General features: G+C 49.8%; 2 protein-coding genes across 11 annotated transcripts in view; one reads left to right on the top strand and one right to left on the bottom strand.

The window, feature by feature from the left end:
* svild (supervillin d) overlaps positions 1–4499 on the top strand; it is a 56186-nt gene extending 51687 nt beyond the window's left edge. For 5 of the 6 annotated variants that reach the window (XM_029246590.1, XM_018727992.2, XM_018728025.2 and 2 more), the window contains 6 exons: positions 1019–1152; positions 1555–1710; positions 2288–2431; positions 2697–2809; positions 3551–3706; positions 4052–4138. In XM_029246590.1, coding sequence (XP_029102423.1) covers positions 1019–1152; positions 1555–1710; positions 2288–2431; positions 2697–2809; positions 3551–3706; positions 4052–4138 — 790 coding nt within the window. Of the gene's footprint in view, positions 1–1018; positions 1153–1554; positions 1711–2287; positions 2432–2696; positions 2810–3550; positions 3707–4051 lie in introns of all 6 variants that reach the window. The other variant, XM_018728017.2, reaches the window with a different exon arrangement.
* A 2059-nt stretch (positions 4500–6558) lies between these two features.
* On the bottom strand, positions 6559–13965 carry LOC108919883 (transmembrane protein 98). Of its 5 annotated transcripts, none has more exons than XM_018728243.2 (8): positions 13879–13965; positions 13139–13587; positions 11540–11736; positions 9655–9786; positions 9407–9440; positions 9155–9270; positions 9012–9071; positions 6559–8221 (listed from the first exon to the last, which is right to left on the bottom strand). In XM_018728243.2, the coding sequence occupies exons 3-8, from the start codon at positions 11668–11670 to the stop codon at positions 8014–8016; spliced, it is 681 nt and encodes a 226-aa protein (XP_018583759.1). In that variant the 5' UTR covers positions 11671–11736; positions 13139–13587; positions 13879–13965; the 3' UTR covers positions 6559–8013. The 5 variants fall into 5 exon arrangements, with proteins under 5 accessions (XP_018583759.1, XP_018583768.1, XP_018583778.1 ...); XM_018728252.2 differs by having other exon boundaries at positions 13139–13248; XM_018728262.2 differs by having other exon boundaries at positions 13139–13240.
* Positions 13966–15361: the final 1396 nt, after the last annotated feature.

Here is a 15361-nt window from a genome sequence, read left to right as displayed (position 1 = left end):
GCAGTTTGTCGGCGTGTCGGGCTGAGTGACGGAGCGCGGCCTGCAGACGGGACTCCTCTCAAAGCCTGACCACAAAAACACTTCCGTGTTGCTTGCTGACAACGACAATAAGGTGCCAATTTCTGGCCGCTCAGCAGTACGTAATAACAGAGAGTAGAAATTGTTAACTGAGCTGTAAAAGCTGTAAACGTTTCCCGAATGTTACGTTGAAGCTCGTCATTGGACTGTACATTGCGGGATGTATGCTGCGTGGTTCCGTATCCCTCGCAGCGCCTGGGTGGTGCGAGAGGACATGAGTTCGATCCCCACTCAGTCCATGTAGTTTGCATGTTCTACCCGTGTCTGCGTGGGTTTCCTCCGGGTGCTCTGGTTTCCTCCTACACCCCAAAGACATGCTGCTCAGGTTCCCCCATAGTGTGTGAGTGTCACAGAGTGTGTGTTCCACTGATGTATGGAGGAGTGACCCACTGTAAGTAGTGTATCTAGCAGTATAAGTCACCTTGGTGAATAAGGTGTGTGGGCTGATAACATTACATAGAGTTCATTGGAAGTCGCTTTGGAGAAAAGTGTCTGATAAATAAATAAATTTAAATGTAAATTTGTTAAATTAACTATGGAATAGAGGCCCTAACTGCCGGATTCTCCTTTGATGGTGTTAGTGTGGTGAGACTGCAGTGAACTAAGCTTAGCGTGACGTTCTAGTCCTACTTGTGTGTGACGTTGAGTGGTGTATGATTGATCACTGGTAGTACAGCACTGGTAATAATGGCCAACATAGGCAACACCTGTATGGGACAAACTGGGGAGGAGTGTGAGCAACGCAACACACAAGTGACCTGCGTCTCTGGGAAGACATGTCTGTTCATATCCTTCATGGAAAAATAGGTTTGAGCGAGAGCACTTTGACTGGTACTGTAAAGTACTGTATGTGGTGTTACTGACATCTTTAAACAGGAGTGAATTTCAGAGTTTGTTTAATAAGGAGCCTTGCTGCCTTTTGGGATGTTTGACCCTGCAGGTGTCCCCCTGAGCTGGACCTCAACCCTAACAGCAGCATGAAGGTCCACGAGGTGGAGGAGGGCACCGAACCCGCACAGTTCTGGAATGCTCTGGGACAGCAGGACAGGAAAGCCTACGATTGCATGTTGCAAGGTAACAAATCGTGATCCGACTGGCGAGAGGTTTGGTGACACCGTTAACTGAGAAGAGTCAAGTAGGGGTCCAGCTCTTGTACCTTGGAGAGGGACTCAGAAATTACACTAAAGATTGTACAGGGGTTGGGTGAAGTGGTGAGTGTTTCCAAGCATCAGTAGAAAATGTGTGTGATAAGCAGTAACATAGTGGCAGAGCAGCAGCAGCAACAGCAGTTCGGATAGTAACACTGCGCTGAACTGCAGTAATGAAGTCTAGCAAACGTGGTGCCACGTTCAGCATGATGTCAGTGAAGTGGTGTTACATGGAGGAGACGATTGTTTGCATGAGGAGGCGGTGTTACACATTGTCTCTCACAGTTTTCTTTATCATTTGTGTTTCTGGGTGTTGTGCACAATTCAGACCCAGGAAAGTACAACTTCACTCCGCACCTCTTCCGCTTGACGGCCTGTTCTGGCACCTTCGAGGCTGAGGAGAAGCTGAGCCCTGTCCGTGTGCCAGGCACCGTGATGGCCATGCCCTTCTTGCAGGAGCACCTGTACTCTGCGCCGCAGCCAGGTGGATGTCTAGTGCTCCCGCACACTGGGGGAGATGCATGCATTCATTGTAATACTGGGAAGATGACTCACACTCAGTTGCTTCACTTTTCTTAGTTTCTCCAAAAAATCTTTTTCTAAGTTCATTTAGCTGCTGATTTTCTCCACATTTGACTGAAAATGATTTACTCATTTATACAGCAGAGTAATTTTTGCTGTGTCAACTCAGGGTAAGTACCGTGATGAAGAGTGCTGTGCACTGTGTGGGATACAAACCCGTGACCTTTACATCCAAAGGCGACACCTTTAACTACGGTGCTACCTGCTACCCTGGAATTTCCTCTAGTTCTGGCTTTGTTCACAAGTACTTTACTTACCGGTGTAGTCATTTGTGTTCTGATAATGTAACATTTAGACACACCCTGAAACTGCAGCCTGGTTCTCTGCTCAAAAACTCTGCACTAGAACATGTTGCTGTTGAACTGCAGATGGTTTGTTGGAATTGTCGTATCAGTTCCTTTAAGGAAAGTGTGGACTAAGGAGTGTTCAAGCGAATATTAACGATGGGTGTATATCGGTGTGACCCTTTTGCTCTGCAGCTCTCTTCTTGCTGGACAACCGCATGGAGGTGTACCTGTGGCAGGGGCAGCAGCCGGACGATGGCGAGTGCACCGGCTCCGCCAAGATCCGCTGGGACAGCGAGCGGAAGTGTGCCATGGAGACTGTGCTGCAGTACTGCAGAGGTGGGCGCTGTCCGCGTGCCTGGCACCCTCATCGTATGGCTGCGTGTTGCCCGAGGTTACGTCAGCCGCTGTGACCTTAGCGTTGCATCATACTTTCTTCTCAAAATGCTGTTAATGCGGTAATATGAATATGGATATAAGAGCTCGTTATTACCTTGTGTCTCCTGAGGACGTGGCCAGGAGCTGCTGGCAGTGTAAGAGCTCTCTGCATTCTACACACTGCATGGTGTGCTGGGTCACCGATTGTCACGTGGTCTCGTTCCAGAGAGGAACTTGCGGCGCCCCCCTCCGGCTTACATTATCCTGGCAGGGACTGAACCCCTCACCTTCACCAACATCTTCCCACGCTGGGAGAAAGATCCCAGCATCAAGTTGAAGGTACAGTGAGAAATGTGTGTTTTCAGTGAGACGTCTGCATTCCGCACTCCTGCACGGAAGTGTCCAGACCTCAGTCACACTCACGTGTCCAGTGTGTCTGCTCTCGAGGCTTTGTAAGCGGTCGCAGGTGTATGTAACTCACATTTGGCCTTTCTGTCTGTGCTCGCTACATTTTGGACTCAATTTTGGCAAAGAGCAGTTACCCGTCTGCTTTTAATGAGCTCATCCACGTTAAACTAACAAATAGCTCATTTAGTTTAACTGATGGTGCTTTAGGCTCAGTGAGCGCAGGCTGTCTTTCATTTGTTCACGCTAATTTGTTTCCGCCGACTCGTTTACTGATGACTTCCCACTGCACTGTACACACAATAAATTTGCCTCTTTAGAGGAACAGCCAGGTGCTGTATGTGTGTAAACAAGGCAAAACAGTGAGACACAACACCCACTATTGTCCAGTCCATCCAGAGTGTCTTAAGTAAACTACCGTTTTTGTTGCTTTGGGTTGGGCCTCTTTTACAGTGTTAGTATCATCATGGAATTAATCGAAATGGCATTAGAAGGTATCAGTTCACTCATGGATGTTGATATTTGAACCACTGAGTTTTATTTGCATTGTTTGTACACAGATATGAGATGATTTTTCAAAGGAGGTGGTTTACACAGAGAAGTGTGAAATTTGCATTTGGGAGAGGACAGCAGGGGACAGAGTGACCTCTTGGGGATGTGTGTGGGTGCGTGCAGGGGGACACGGTGCGGAACAAGGTGGTCCTGGTCCAGGATGCCCTCTCACGGCTCTCTAAGAAGCAATACTCAGTGGAGGAGCTGCTGGCCAAGCCGCTGCCCGAAGGCGTGGACCCTTTGCACCTGGAGCTCTACCTGTCGGACGAAGACTTCCAGGTTAGGGCTGGGCTGCCGCGCTACGTGCGCTTTCACACAAGGTCACACGCTCTCTCCTGCCTCTGAAATACAGTGGTGTGGCTCACGGGTAATATTACTGGATACTGATATTACTGCCACTATTGTTGACCCAAGTGTTTTTACTGTAGTGTCAGTGCTGCATGACCCTGATGCTGGATCATATGTGAACGTTTATGACACATCTAATGTAGCGTATGGCTCAAAAACTGCCATCTCCGTGGTTTCGGAAGGTAGCCTCTGCAACACCGTTAACACACGTTTAAGTATTAAATGTAATGGGCTGTGCAGGAACATTAACCCAGTTTCACGGCGCCTGTGTTACAGAGGGTTTTGGAGATGACGCAAGATGAATTCAACTCGCTCCCCATCTGGAAACAAATCAACCTGAAAAAAAGCAAAGGACTGTTTTGAAAAGGAGACAAGCTTGTGCCCTCACATTATTTCTGTAAACAAATGCTTTGTACATGTTTGGCACACTTTTGTACAATTTTAAGAAAGCATATATTCTTGTAAAGTGACAAGATGAAATGTACAGTCTATATCTAGGGACTGGTTTCTGTTTTTTAATATCATTCTAAACACTTTGTTCCCAGAGCACTGCGCAGAACTGTGTGTTTTAGCCAAATGCATGAAAGCCTTGGATGGAGAGAATGCTTTTTTAAAAAAAATTTATAAAGCTATTATATCGAAAGAAAAAACCTGAACTAATGTAATATAAATATGTATCATAAATTTCACACACTTTCAGAACTGCTTGTCCCATACGGGGTTGCGGGGAACCGGAGCCAACCCGGTAACATAGGGCGTAAGGCCGGAGGGGGAGGGGACGCACCCAGGACGGGACGCCAGTCCGTCGCAAGGCACCCCAAGCAGGACTCGAACCCCAGACCCACCAGAGAGCAGGACTGCGGTCCAGCCCACTGTGCTACCGCACCCCCTTTGTATCATAAATATACAGGGTTTTTACTCTTTGCTATTGAAGTTTTAGAAACCAAGGAACAACAATTCTCTCTCTCACACACACACACACACACACACACACACACCACTTGTCCCAAGCGGGATCGCGGCGAGCCGGAGCCTAACCTGGCAACACAGGGCGCAAGGCTAGAGGGGGTGGGGACGCACCCAGGATGGGGCGCCAATCTGTCACAGGGCACCTCGAGCAGGACTCAAACCCAGGACCCAGCTAAACCCGCTGTGCCACCGCGCCCCCATGCAAGAACAGTTCAATTCAATGTATTTTTATAGAGCTCTTCTCATGCAGTGACACAGAACGCTTTAACACAGGCATAAGGCAACAAAAACACATCAGATAAAGAAACAGAGAAGACAGCTGACTACAGACTATCATAATATAATACTTTTATTGAGCTATAAATATGCCTACTGGCCACAGAGGAAAGGAACAAAAACTCCCAACTGAAAGTTGAGGGAGAAAAAAACCTGTGGGGGTCCAAGGGCCAGTGGCTCCCACCCCTCCTGGACTTTCCGGATTAAATAACAGTTCTAAACCAGTTTACAAGTAATAATGAGATTGTTGCTGTATGGTAGCTTGATTTCCCAGTTCAGCAAGGTAAATCTCGTCCAGCTGAAAAAAAAAAAAAAAAAAAAAAACACACACACACGCAAACACTTAGAAGTGCTCCTGCAATCCAAATATAGGTTTCTGGTGGGAATATCTTTCTGGTTGAATCTATTCTTGTGGTTGAGTCTTCCTGTCCTTCACTGCCAGGATTGGTGCTGGAGATGGACTTCAGCGAGCAGCTTCCTTCAGAGCAATGCTTTATACAAACGTGTCCTTTATTCTCCAATAAAATCCTGTTGTGGTACATTATGAATTCAGCAGTGGATTTGTCTCGGTGACGGTTTTTGAAAGTGGACACGGACATGGCTGCGTATGTGTATCTATCACCTCTGTGTCGTGGAACTAAGATTCAATATGCATTTTGTAATGGCCCCAAGATTTCACATTTTGTACATATTCTTTGAACATTTAAGGGGTGTGTTTCTCTTATTGAAGTTCAGATGTCAAGCAAGTCGGAAAGGAAAAAAACAGAAAATTATTTACATAAAAATGGAGAAAGAAAAAGGCAGGTTGTAAAAACAATCTCAGGAAAAGCATTATTCCCTTATTTAGTAGGGTAAGTGCACTTTTTTTGCTTGGGTTTCAGTTCGTTAAGCAAACTGCAGTGTTGCTGCTCTTTTCCAGATTTACAGTAACATAAAAAAGACAGTAGTTGAAGTGAGCGAGTGACTTGTGCCTTCATGAGACACGGAGCATTCTGGGCCATTCCTACTGAAGCTCAGTGAATACTGCGGTACCACAGGGGATCCACTGTAAAACCTCATATCTGTTCTTTTCCCTAATTTGGGCATGCGAAGCTGTGAACTTCTCGCACTGCTGGCGGGATTTGCTGAAGAGCTTCCTGGACTCTCTGTTTCCAAAGCCACTCATTGGAAGCTGATGAACACGTATGTGGGTTCTGATGCAATGCCACAGTAACACCCCCCCGACACGCACGCACCAGCATAGGACACATGGGTGTCGTACCTGCACTGCACTTCCTCCTGGCACGAGGTGACCTGCCAGAATAATTTTGAGACGCTCCGTGGGTCCGACTCGGCCTACATCTGCTCTAGCGAGACATCCTGTGACACACACTCGCCTGACGCCTGCACCGTCAGGGTTTGGGGATTAGCTGCTCCGAGGGAGGGTGGGGTGGGGTGTGACGTGGATCAGGTTTCGGCACCACCCCCCGCAGTGTGTGCGCGCTTTTGTTTGAGCCACCTGTGCAGATCTTCACACCCTGGGCAGGGAAACCACTGCGTTCCCACACCGACCTGAGGATGTGAACCGATGCTCATTGAGTTTGTTCAATTATTGTAGTTCAACACATTAATGACAAAACTTTTCTTGTCCTGCAGGAACATTTACCCCTGAAACTATGGCAAATACTTGAGTTGTGACCGTTGATGCTGCAAAGACTTTCTGAGGAGCGCAGTAAGTCTGTACGGTGGGGAAGAATTTTTCGTTTTAAAAAAAAAAAAAAAAAAAAGTTGTACCACCTATTAGGCACATTATTAAAAGTGGCACCATGAATTGTGGAGGACAGTGAATGACCTTCAGACTCCTGAACCGCAAGAGAAACACTTTATTTACAGTAGTCTCATAGTGTTATGTAACAAAAGATGTTTAAGAGAATACAGTAATTGAGTTATTTACATGCACATATATGCTTTTTGCAAAGATTTGCACTGAATCTGCTACTTCAGTTGTGAGTTAGGGTTACCGTAGTAAGTGGGATGGGCTGATACTGTCAGCATAACAGACATTAGTTAGCTTGGTTATGGAAGAAGCTTAGTTTCTGTGTTTTACAGAATGAAACGCATGGTAGGCAGGGAATAATATACCTTTTGTTTGCATAAAGTTACTGTGTTACCAGGAAAAAAAAACGCAGTTGTACTGAATAACTGTGCTTTGTATGGGGAAAACATGAACTATTTCCATGAACCACAGGGACCCCCGTGTTATTCTGCGAGCCAACAGTCAGCAAAGGTTGATGGGAAGGTAAATGAACTATGTTCAGTGCGTAACATTTTCTCTCAAGTTCTCACTTGCTGCACCTACTGCCTCACTGACACCAGACAAAACGAGGTGTGTTTTGGTAGGAATCACATGTGGTACTCAGTGCTTTGATACCCTGGGCTTTTGTTCCACACCTCTTCCAGCGCATCTGGGTGCATCATCACTGATGTAACCTGAGTTCATGGGGGTCTTTCGGGTCTTTCAGCATCAGACGCCTTCGCTCAACCTCTGCTGACTTCACTGGCAAGTTCATGGTGAGAGCGAAGAGGATCGTGGAGATGTTACAGCCCATAATTATCCCTTCCGCCAGCTGGTGCCACTCAGATGTTGCTCCACCATATATGACCCTGACACTGAAATCCCTGTAAAATGCAGAATGAGGTCCTTGCTCTGTGCTTGAGCTCTGGTGCTGCGCTATTGCTGTTCTCCACCAGCTTGTGTGGCCTGTTTTATATCTAGTTATTGAAGCGATGCAAAAATTTAAATGCCGGATTTTTGCATGACCGCCAAGAGCTGCCTGCAGAGAGGCCGTCGTGCCCTCGACTCACAGTGGTTTTGAAGGTGTGGAAAGATGCGAAAGTGTGACGCTGGAGCAGATCACTTCGGGGTGCGTCAAACGAGTGGAAAGAGTTGGACTGTGGACAGACACCCCACCGATGGTCGGGGGGCTCGACCCGGGACCCTCGCTGCGCCGGCCCTACATGGCCGACTGCTCCTGCTGGAACGCGTCGGTCCCTTGTGCGCTGCGGTCCGGCTCCGACGCGAGAGCCGCCTCCCTCAGCACGACCATGTGATCTTCGGCTGCGTGCAGCGACTGCTCGATCCAGTCCGTGCTGCCCGACATGTGACAGGCGTTGCGTGTCACCAGCACCAGGTGGCTCACGGACAGCAGGAGGGCCGTGGCTCTGCGGGACAGATGTGATGTTTTAGGTCCGAGCGTCGGGTTCCTCCGTAATCATAGCTGTGCTGCGTGGACAACCAGGGGTTTTTGGCAGGTAGTGCGAGCTGATTGTCAGTGATTCCTTGGAAGGGGGTTAGAGTTAGGAGGGAGGGCCATTGTTGGGGTTAGGGTTAGGGTTAGAAAGGTTTTGGGTTGGGGTTAGAGAGGTTTAGGATTAGGAGGGGGGAGGGTCATTGTTAGGGTTAGAAAGGGTTAGAGTTTACCGTCTTTTACGGACGGCTCCCCGCTGCCCATCCCCTCCTAAACAGGTTCACATTGACCAACTGCTGGCAACTGAAGCCTCATCCTTCATGACTTCCTGGGGCAGCGAGTGGAGGACTGGGGATACATTTTGAGCAGTGCTGGTCGGGAGCGGGAGGAGTCCATGGAATGGGGCAGGGCTCCTATTGGGAGGACCAGTTTGTCTCATTCTTTGTTTTGCTGATTTGGTGCAGGATTCAGTTTATCTCTTTTTCTCATCTGCCTTAAAGGAACCACATCCACACCGTGGTTTTCCTGTAAACCACCACGTTGTGTTGAAAACCCGCTGCCCTGCACCTTTGCCCTGCCCACATGGCCCCCTCCACCCCAGCAGGTATGTCGATCTCTTGTCGAGTTCCCTCAAATGGTGCTCTGCGTAGCTCCCCGTATCTCCACAGATATGTACCAAGTGATGGGAGCGGGGCGGTGAACTGCAGCTAGATCAGCCATTGGTGATCGTGTCGTTTTTTCTCCACCAGAGGGTAGGTAAATACCTGGCGTCGAGAAGTTTTGGGTCCAGCGGTGGGTACATGGATCTCACGACGTCATCCACCCTGTGGAGACAGACAGTGCAGTGTGTTGAGCTACGGTGGAAGATGCTGCGCCCGGGTGACATTTGCTCTGTTTGAGGCGCTACCTGGGGCCGATACGCTTCGCCACGGTAATAATGTCCCCGAGACTCTCGGGAGCCTTGACCTTTGACCCTGAGCCCATTGTCATGGCAACCAGCTTCTCTGTCAGGGTATGGCAGATCTGCAGGGGCCACAAAGAAGCGGAAAAGGTGAGGAGGAAGTCAGTCGGCGCCTCCGATTTCAGTTGTTCGCTTTTACGATGGTCACGTTAACGGTAAAGTCGAGGTAAACATGGAGGCGCAGAAAAAAGACGTTACCTTTAGTATGGAAATGCAGTGGGACACCAAACCGCTGAAAAAGAGAATAGAAGAGAATTCCCACTTTACTTCACAGATAGTTAGGGAAACACACCATGGGGAACAGCGTCTAGTTCCTGCCGACGGTGTGCTTTCTGCGCTAATACAAACGGAGACGTCACGACGAGGAACCGGGCGCTCAATGAACGGGAAGTGCGTTATCGGCGTGACGCCGTCGTGCGAATGCGGCGCGGCAGAGGGGTACGAACGAGGCGTCCTCGATCCAATGCTCGCTCTTCAGGATGGCCTCGATGTGCGGGTTCGTGATCACCACGTCGTCCAGCTCCAGCTCCGAGGCTTCGCTCTGGGTCTCCATGGCGCCGATGAGCTCCAAAGTGGGCCTGGGTGGCAGAGGTCAGGGGTCACGAAGGTAGGACACAGATATAAAGGGTAACGTACCTTCATGCGTGTGGATTTCGGTGTAAAAGCATAGATTTGACTTGAGTTGGAAACCTAACCGATGCTAAGACGTATAAAAGTTCCCCATGGACACGTGGCGAACGATACGCTGTTCAGAGCACTTTGCTGTTGGAAGGAAATGACAGAAAAATGTTTTTAGGTGCAAGTGCCAGTTTTCTGCGGTATCGTTCATCACGGCACCCGAGCCGGTGGGGATTGTGGGGTCCGGTTCTGCCCAGGGACACCTCGCTTCTGCCCTCTGCCTCTGCACTTGAGTTCTACGCATCGGAGGCGCTGCCGAAACGTCGCTCGTGGGCTTTTCCCGTTTCCTGTTCCTGCTTCGCGCCCCAGCTTCAGAGGCGTCTTTGTTCCAAAAGTTCGACGCGACCAGATTGTGAACCGGAGCTGTGAGCCGCTTGGCTTTTGGGAGGAACGGGACCCCGAAGCCCGGGACGCAGCACTTGGCAGCGCGTCCCGCTGTGTTCGACTTTCCCCAAAGTCTCTGTTGTCCTCCAAGCTTTTCCGTTCGGCAGAAACACTTTGTCCCGAAAGGAAACAACCAAAACACGTTCAAGTTGGAGACGCAGTAAAACACTGTAGTGCGGTAGAAACGGGCCAATTATAGCGCTTCGCTTTCGTTAGACGGCCTCTTAAAGCAACTCCCGTTACCGTGTCGCACAAACGCGAGCGCCAGGGACTTTTTGCGTTTATTTAGAGGAGGTGCTCCACGTTCCCACGACGGAGCCCGCAGAGACCCGCTTAGTGGAGGCCGATCGACAGGCGTAACTGGACATTAATTACGCTACTTGCTCTTTAGCTTCTCAGTAGGAAACCTTTCGCTGCTCTCGTACCCCAAACTTTTGCTCCTGTTTCTAGGAGCGTATTTATACACGGAGAATAAATAACGTGGCTGCAGCACCTGCTGGAACGTCGAACCGGAAGGGGACGGGGCTTCTCTGGAAGCCGTCGCTGGATGCCGAGTGTCCGGGGAGTCTCTCCTGCGGCTCTTTGTGACTCTAAGTCAGCGGTAAACGTCGTCCCGGAAGTCCACTCGAGGATAGCGGGACGCTACCACGTTTGCGTGTACCGCGTGTACCATGTGTCGCCCCCCTCGTCGTCTCTCCGTTGACTTCCTATGGCTGCCTGGATCAAATTCAACACTCTGCTTAAGGTCTATAAACGCATCAATGTAACTGTTCCCTGATATCGACAAGACCTGATCATCCGCTGCACCCCAACCAGACTCCCCCCGCTTGGTGGTCCCACTCACAAAAGGTCCAAAATCAAAAGCAGAAAGTTTTCTGATTTTGGCTCCGATGTGGTGGAACAACCTCCCCTTCTCACTCAGAACTGCTGAGTCCCTCTCTACATTTAAGAAGGGTCTCAAAACTCACCTTTTTTGCGCTCACTTCTCGATTAACGTATGATGGATAAGCGCTCTGTTTAATAATGGATAACCTTTGCGCAGCTACTCGTGTGATGTACCCTGGTTTATACCGCGGAATGAGCCACGTTAACTGTGCTCCACAATCGTGTGTCTGCATCCAAGTGCCTCCTTCTGTTCACATGATGCACTCTGACGTGCGTCACTTGAGAGAAAAGCATCTGCTAAATGAATAAATGTACATGTTCAGCTCATGCACCCCCAGCCCCCCCCATTCTGGAGCTCGCCCCCCCGACCCTCTCGGTACTGACTTGGAGTCGAAGTGGTTCAGCAGGCCGATGGGACGGCAGTACCGCTGACGGCAGACGACCACCAGGGCCACGAAGGACGCCAGGAAAATGGTGGCCAGCACCCCGATGGCCACGATCACCACCGTCTCCATGGCGACGCTGTCGGTCCCTCACCGTCCGCCGACCGAGCTGGGCCCCGTCTAGGTGTCCGTGCTCATCTGCGGAGGTGAGTTTTGTTCATTTTCCATCTGACTTACGTTCCATTTCGGCCTTTAGGTTAACAGTCGCACTTTCTGAGTGAATTTGCCTTCTCGTGGCGCCTCTCGTAGGAGTTCTACAAATAATGACAAATTAATAATAACCGTAACCAACACATAACTGCCTGCGCATGTTTTCCCGGTCGGCGTTGCGTTGCTTTGCAGACAAGCGGTGCAGGTAGACAAGTGGAACCCGTTCCGGAACATTCAAACAGCTCCTCTCCGCCCTTCCAGTCGTTTACATTCAAGGTCACGTGATGGTAAACTTTTGATTTATTTTTTTAATACAAACAATTTTGGCTTTTGCATATTTAGCTCCATTTCTAAAGCTCATTTTAATATGAACATAAAGAAGACTCCACCTCATTTGCCCACACACATAGATATAAATGAAAAAGATGGTTTATGTAAGGATTCCCTGTGCCTCAGCACACACCGCATACTTCACTGCTCACTGGTGTGATTCTTATGAAACCGGTGAGAATTTGCATTAAAATTCCGCCCTGTGCAGCGTGTACCAGGGTACAGTCACCACTCGCAGTAAGAAGCTGCCTGAAAAGCTGGCCTGGAACGCGGTAAACCTTTAATAGGATCGAACCCGTGTTTCTCACGGCGCGCTTCCTTCCCGCGCTCTTGCCGAGTGGCGCCGCCGCGCAGCCCAACGGTGAAAATCGGCGGCTGCATTTCGGTTTCCGCTCTCAGTTCCAAAGCTTTGGCTCCGTGGTTTAATGAGCAGTATTTCGTAACAAGAAATATGAATCAACAAATGAACGAGACATTTTTAGAAAAAGATCATAATTCAAGTTGAAGAAGCTTACTTCCCCACCCTGTACTATGCTAATGTGCGTTATTACGCTAATTTTTGTATTGTAATGACCTGCGTTACTGATTCAATGTAAGTAGTTGCATTATGGGAGATAATGTTAAATGTGTGTAACCACTGGAGGCACTTAAGGGGAAAATGGTAGGGTGACCGTATCTCCCAGTGTGCTGGGAGAAGAGCCTAGGGGCGCTAAGGCAGGCTAGGAAGGCTGGCTGTAAGCGCAGGTCCTGGAGGAAAAGGGGTCCTCGGACCGAGAACCAATAAATCGTTCGTTATGAACGCGGCCTCCGCGTCCTTCGTCGCCCCATCCAAACCCACGGCGCTGCGCGCTACAGTATTTATTATCCCACGAACGCCAGTAGCTGCGTGGCCGTGCGGTTGAGCCTCAGGCCGAGCGGCAATAATCCGAATCGAATTAAATACTTGAATTAATGGGAAGAGTCTCCGTCGAAAAAAGAAACATTAGGCTTTTCTGTTCGGAAAGTATTTAGAAGCAGCGATGTAAAAACAAGGTATTTCTGGAGAATCGATGTAACCCACCTCCGTGACCTTCTTGTCTCCGAGTCTCAGCACGTACCGTCGAGGCCCCGGCGTCCAGCACGCGTGTCCGCCGCCGCCGCCTCCCCGGGGAAGGATCCGGAGCTTCGGGCCTCGAAAGAAGTAAATCTCGTTTTCACGAGCGAGCGACTCTTGTGCCGAGTTAATGAACCAAAGGAATCAAGCGGTGGACTTGGAGGAGATTCCAGCGAGGTTAAACCTCACCCTGACCCCCCCTCCCCCCGTTGTTCAGAGGAGCCACAAACCGCTGCGCGTGAAGCAGCTCGACGTTTGTCTCTTAACCCTTTGTGCTCCCAGGAATATGAACAGTGCGGATGGCGACAGTGCGAACGGTGCGAAAACGGCAGCTTCAGTCACGTCCTTCGTCAGCTTTCCTCTTTCATCATATCAACTTTTGCCATCCTGAACACGGCACTTCATTCAATCCGTTCCTGGAAGTAAAGCAGCCTCAGTAACGAAGACATGAGTTCACATCCGTGGCTCTTTCCATATGGGATAAAATGTAAGCGTCGCAATAAAAGAAAAGTGTCTTTCCAGGGTGTGATAAAGTGAAGCAGTTGTTAGTAGCTGTTTAATAATATTCTGTATATAAAACGAACGTGTAATTCTCCCTTTGTGGGGTTCGTTCGAACCTCAAGAACACCAAGCTGAGCTTCAGAAGCACAAAAGGAGCTGAAGAGTGTTTGTAAGCTGAGAAAAAAGTAAATGTGGAAATTTCTCACCCACTCGGGGGCTGGAAGTGAGCGGAGAGCCGCCGAAATCGGAGAGCTGAGCGCCGCACCTCGAACCTTGAACCTCGAACCCTGGAGCTGAACAAAGGAACTGGGAAGTCCGCTGGAGGAGCTGTGCTTGAAGCCAACAGGGATGATGGATCTCCTACGTGTGCCCCCCATCCCCCACCCCACGGGGGGGCCCCCGCGCGTTCCCTCCAGCCCTGCGGTCGGGAAACGCTCACAGCTGCCAAGGATGATCTGATTTTTCTCCTGCAGTTTCTTTTTATGGACATTTGAAGCGGTAATAAAGAGGAATATTTTCAGTTAAACTGTGTGGAAACAAACTGTTTATTGAGCTCCCAAGGCACTCTGCTCCCTGGAGGTGAAGGATTGTGTGACGCGTCGCACGCACGCCGTGCCTGTACCCCGCGGCACTTTGCTTTCGGCTCATCGGCCGAACCATCGACTGAAAACCCGGAGGTTCGCGAAGCGTTAACCACTAGATGTCAGGTTGTGTTCGCAGTAAAGAGCTGAAAGCTGTTTTTGAGTCGGAGCCCTGAAGCGTGTGCGTGAATATCAGTCGATTTTTATTTGTTTCGATCCGTAAATATGCTGAAATAATATGTTGCTCTGGGCCTTTATGTGACATGAAGTGGACAGATGATCATTTTCTTGATCCACCGGATGAGGTCGATTCCTGCCGATGGGAACGAGGAGCCGCGGCCTTTGTGCGCCGGACCCGAGAAATCCGTGAAGACAACTTGCTGGACGCATCTTTTTGCTTGTGCGGATTTTTCAGTTTTTTCACGTTCGGTAAACGAGCGGCTGTGGGAGTGACAGGTACCACGAAAGCACAGGATCCCGGCTTCGTTACGCACTTGTAGCTTGAGGCTGTTTGGATCCCATCGCGGCCGGTGGCCTTGACCTTGGACGTCCGGCTCTACGACGGGGTACGACAGGGTACGACAGGGTACGACGGGGACTTGACGCCAATGGGTCGATGAAACAAAACGAAGAGCGAAAGAGGAGCAGAGCTGTCCGCCGGCGCTACGGTACACTATACGGTTACATCCCAGCGGTAAGTCCCCCGAAGAAGAGGCGCCGACGGTCCATCGGCCGCCTGCTCTCTGACACCGTTTACGGGCCCCGTCTGCGAGAGAAACTTCCAGTCGGTCACGGGTTCGACGTTGCTTGCGTTGGCCAGACAGCAGCTCTGCTTTTCGTCAACGGCAGGATGGGGCTTTAAAAAAACATTTCGCTATGATGGATGTTTGTTTGTCAACTTCGGAAACGCAGCCACGACTTCACGCTTTCATGCTGTCGGCCCTTTTCCTGTGTTTTGTCTCGCGATTAAACCGCAGGAGAGATGCTGAGCTCCTGGTGGCCCCCGGGACCCCCCACCCAGACAGGGTCCACCTCCACTCTCCATACATCCTGCTCACTTCTGCAGGAGGGTGACGGGACGAGACGAGACGAGACGAGACGAGCTGAG

This window comes from Scleropages formosus, chromosome 20 (assembly GCF_900964775.1).
Source record: "Scleropages formosus chromosome 20, fSclFor1.1, whole genome shotgun sequence".
NCBI lineage: Eukaryota > Metazoa > Chordata > Actinopteri > Osteoglossiformes > Osteoglossidae > Scleropages > Scleropages formosus.
This window is presented reverse-complemented; position numbering and strand designations above follow the sequence as displayed.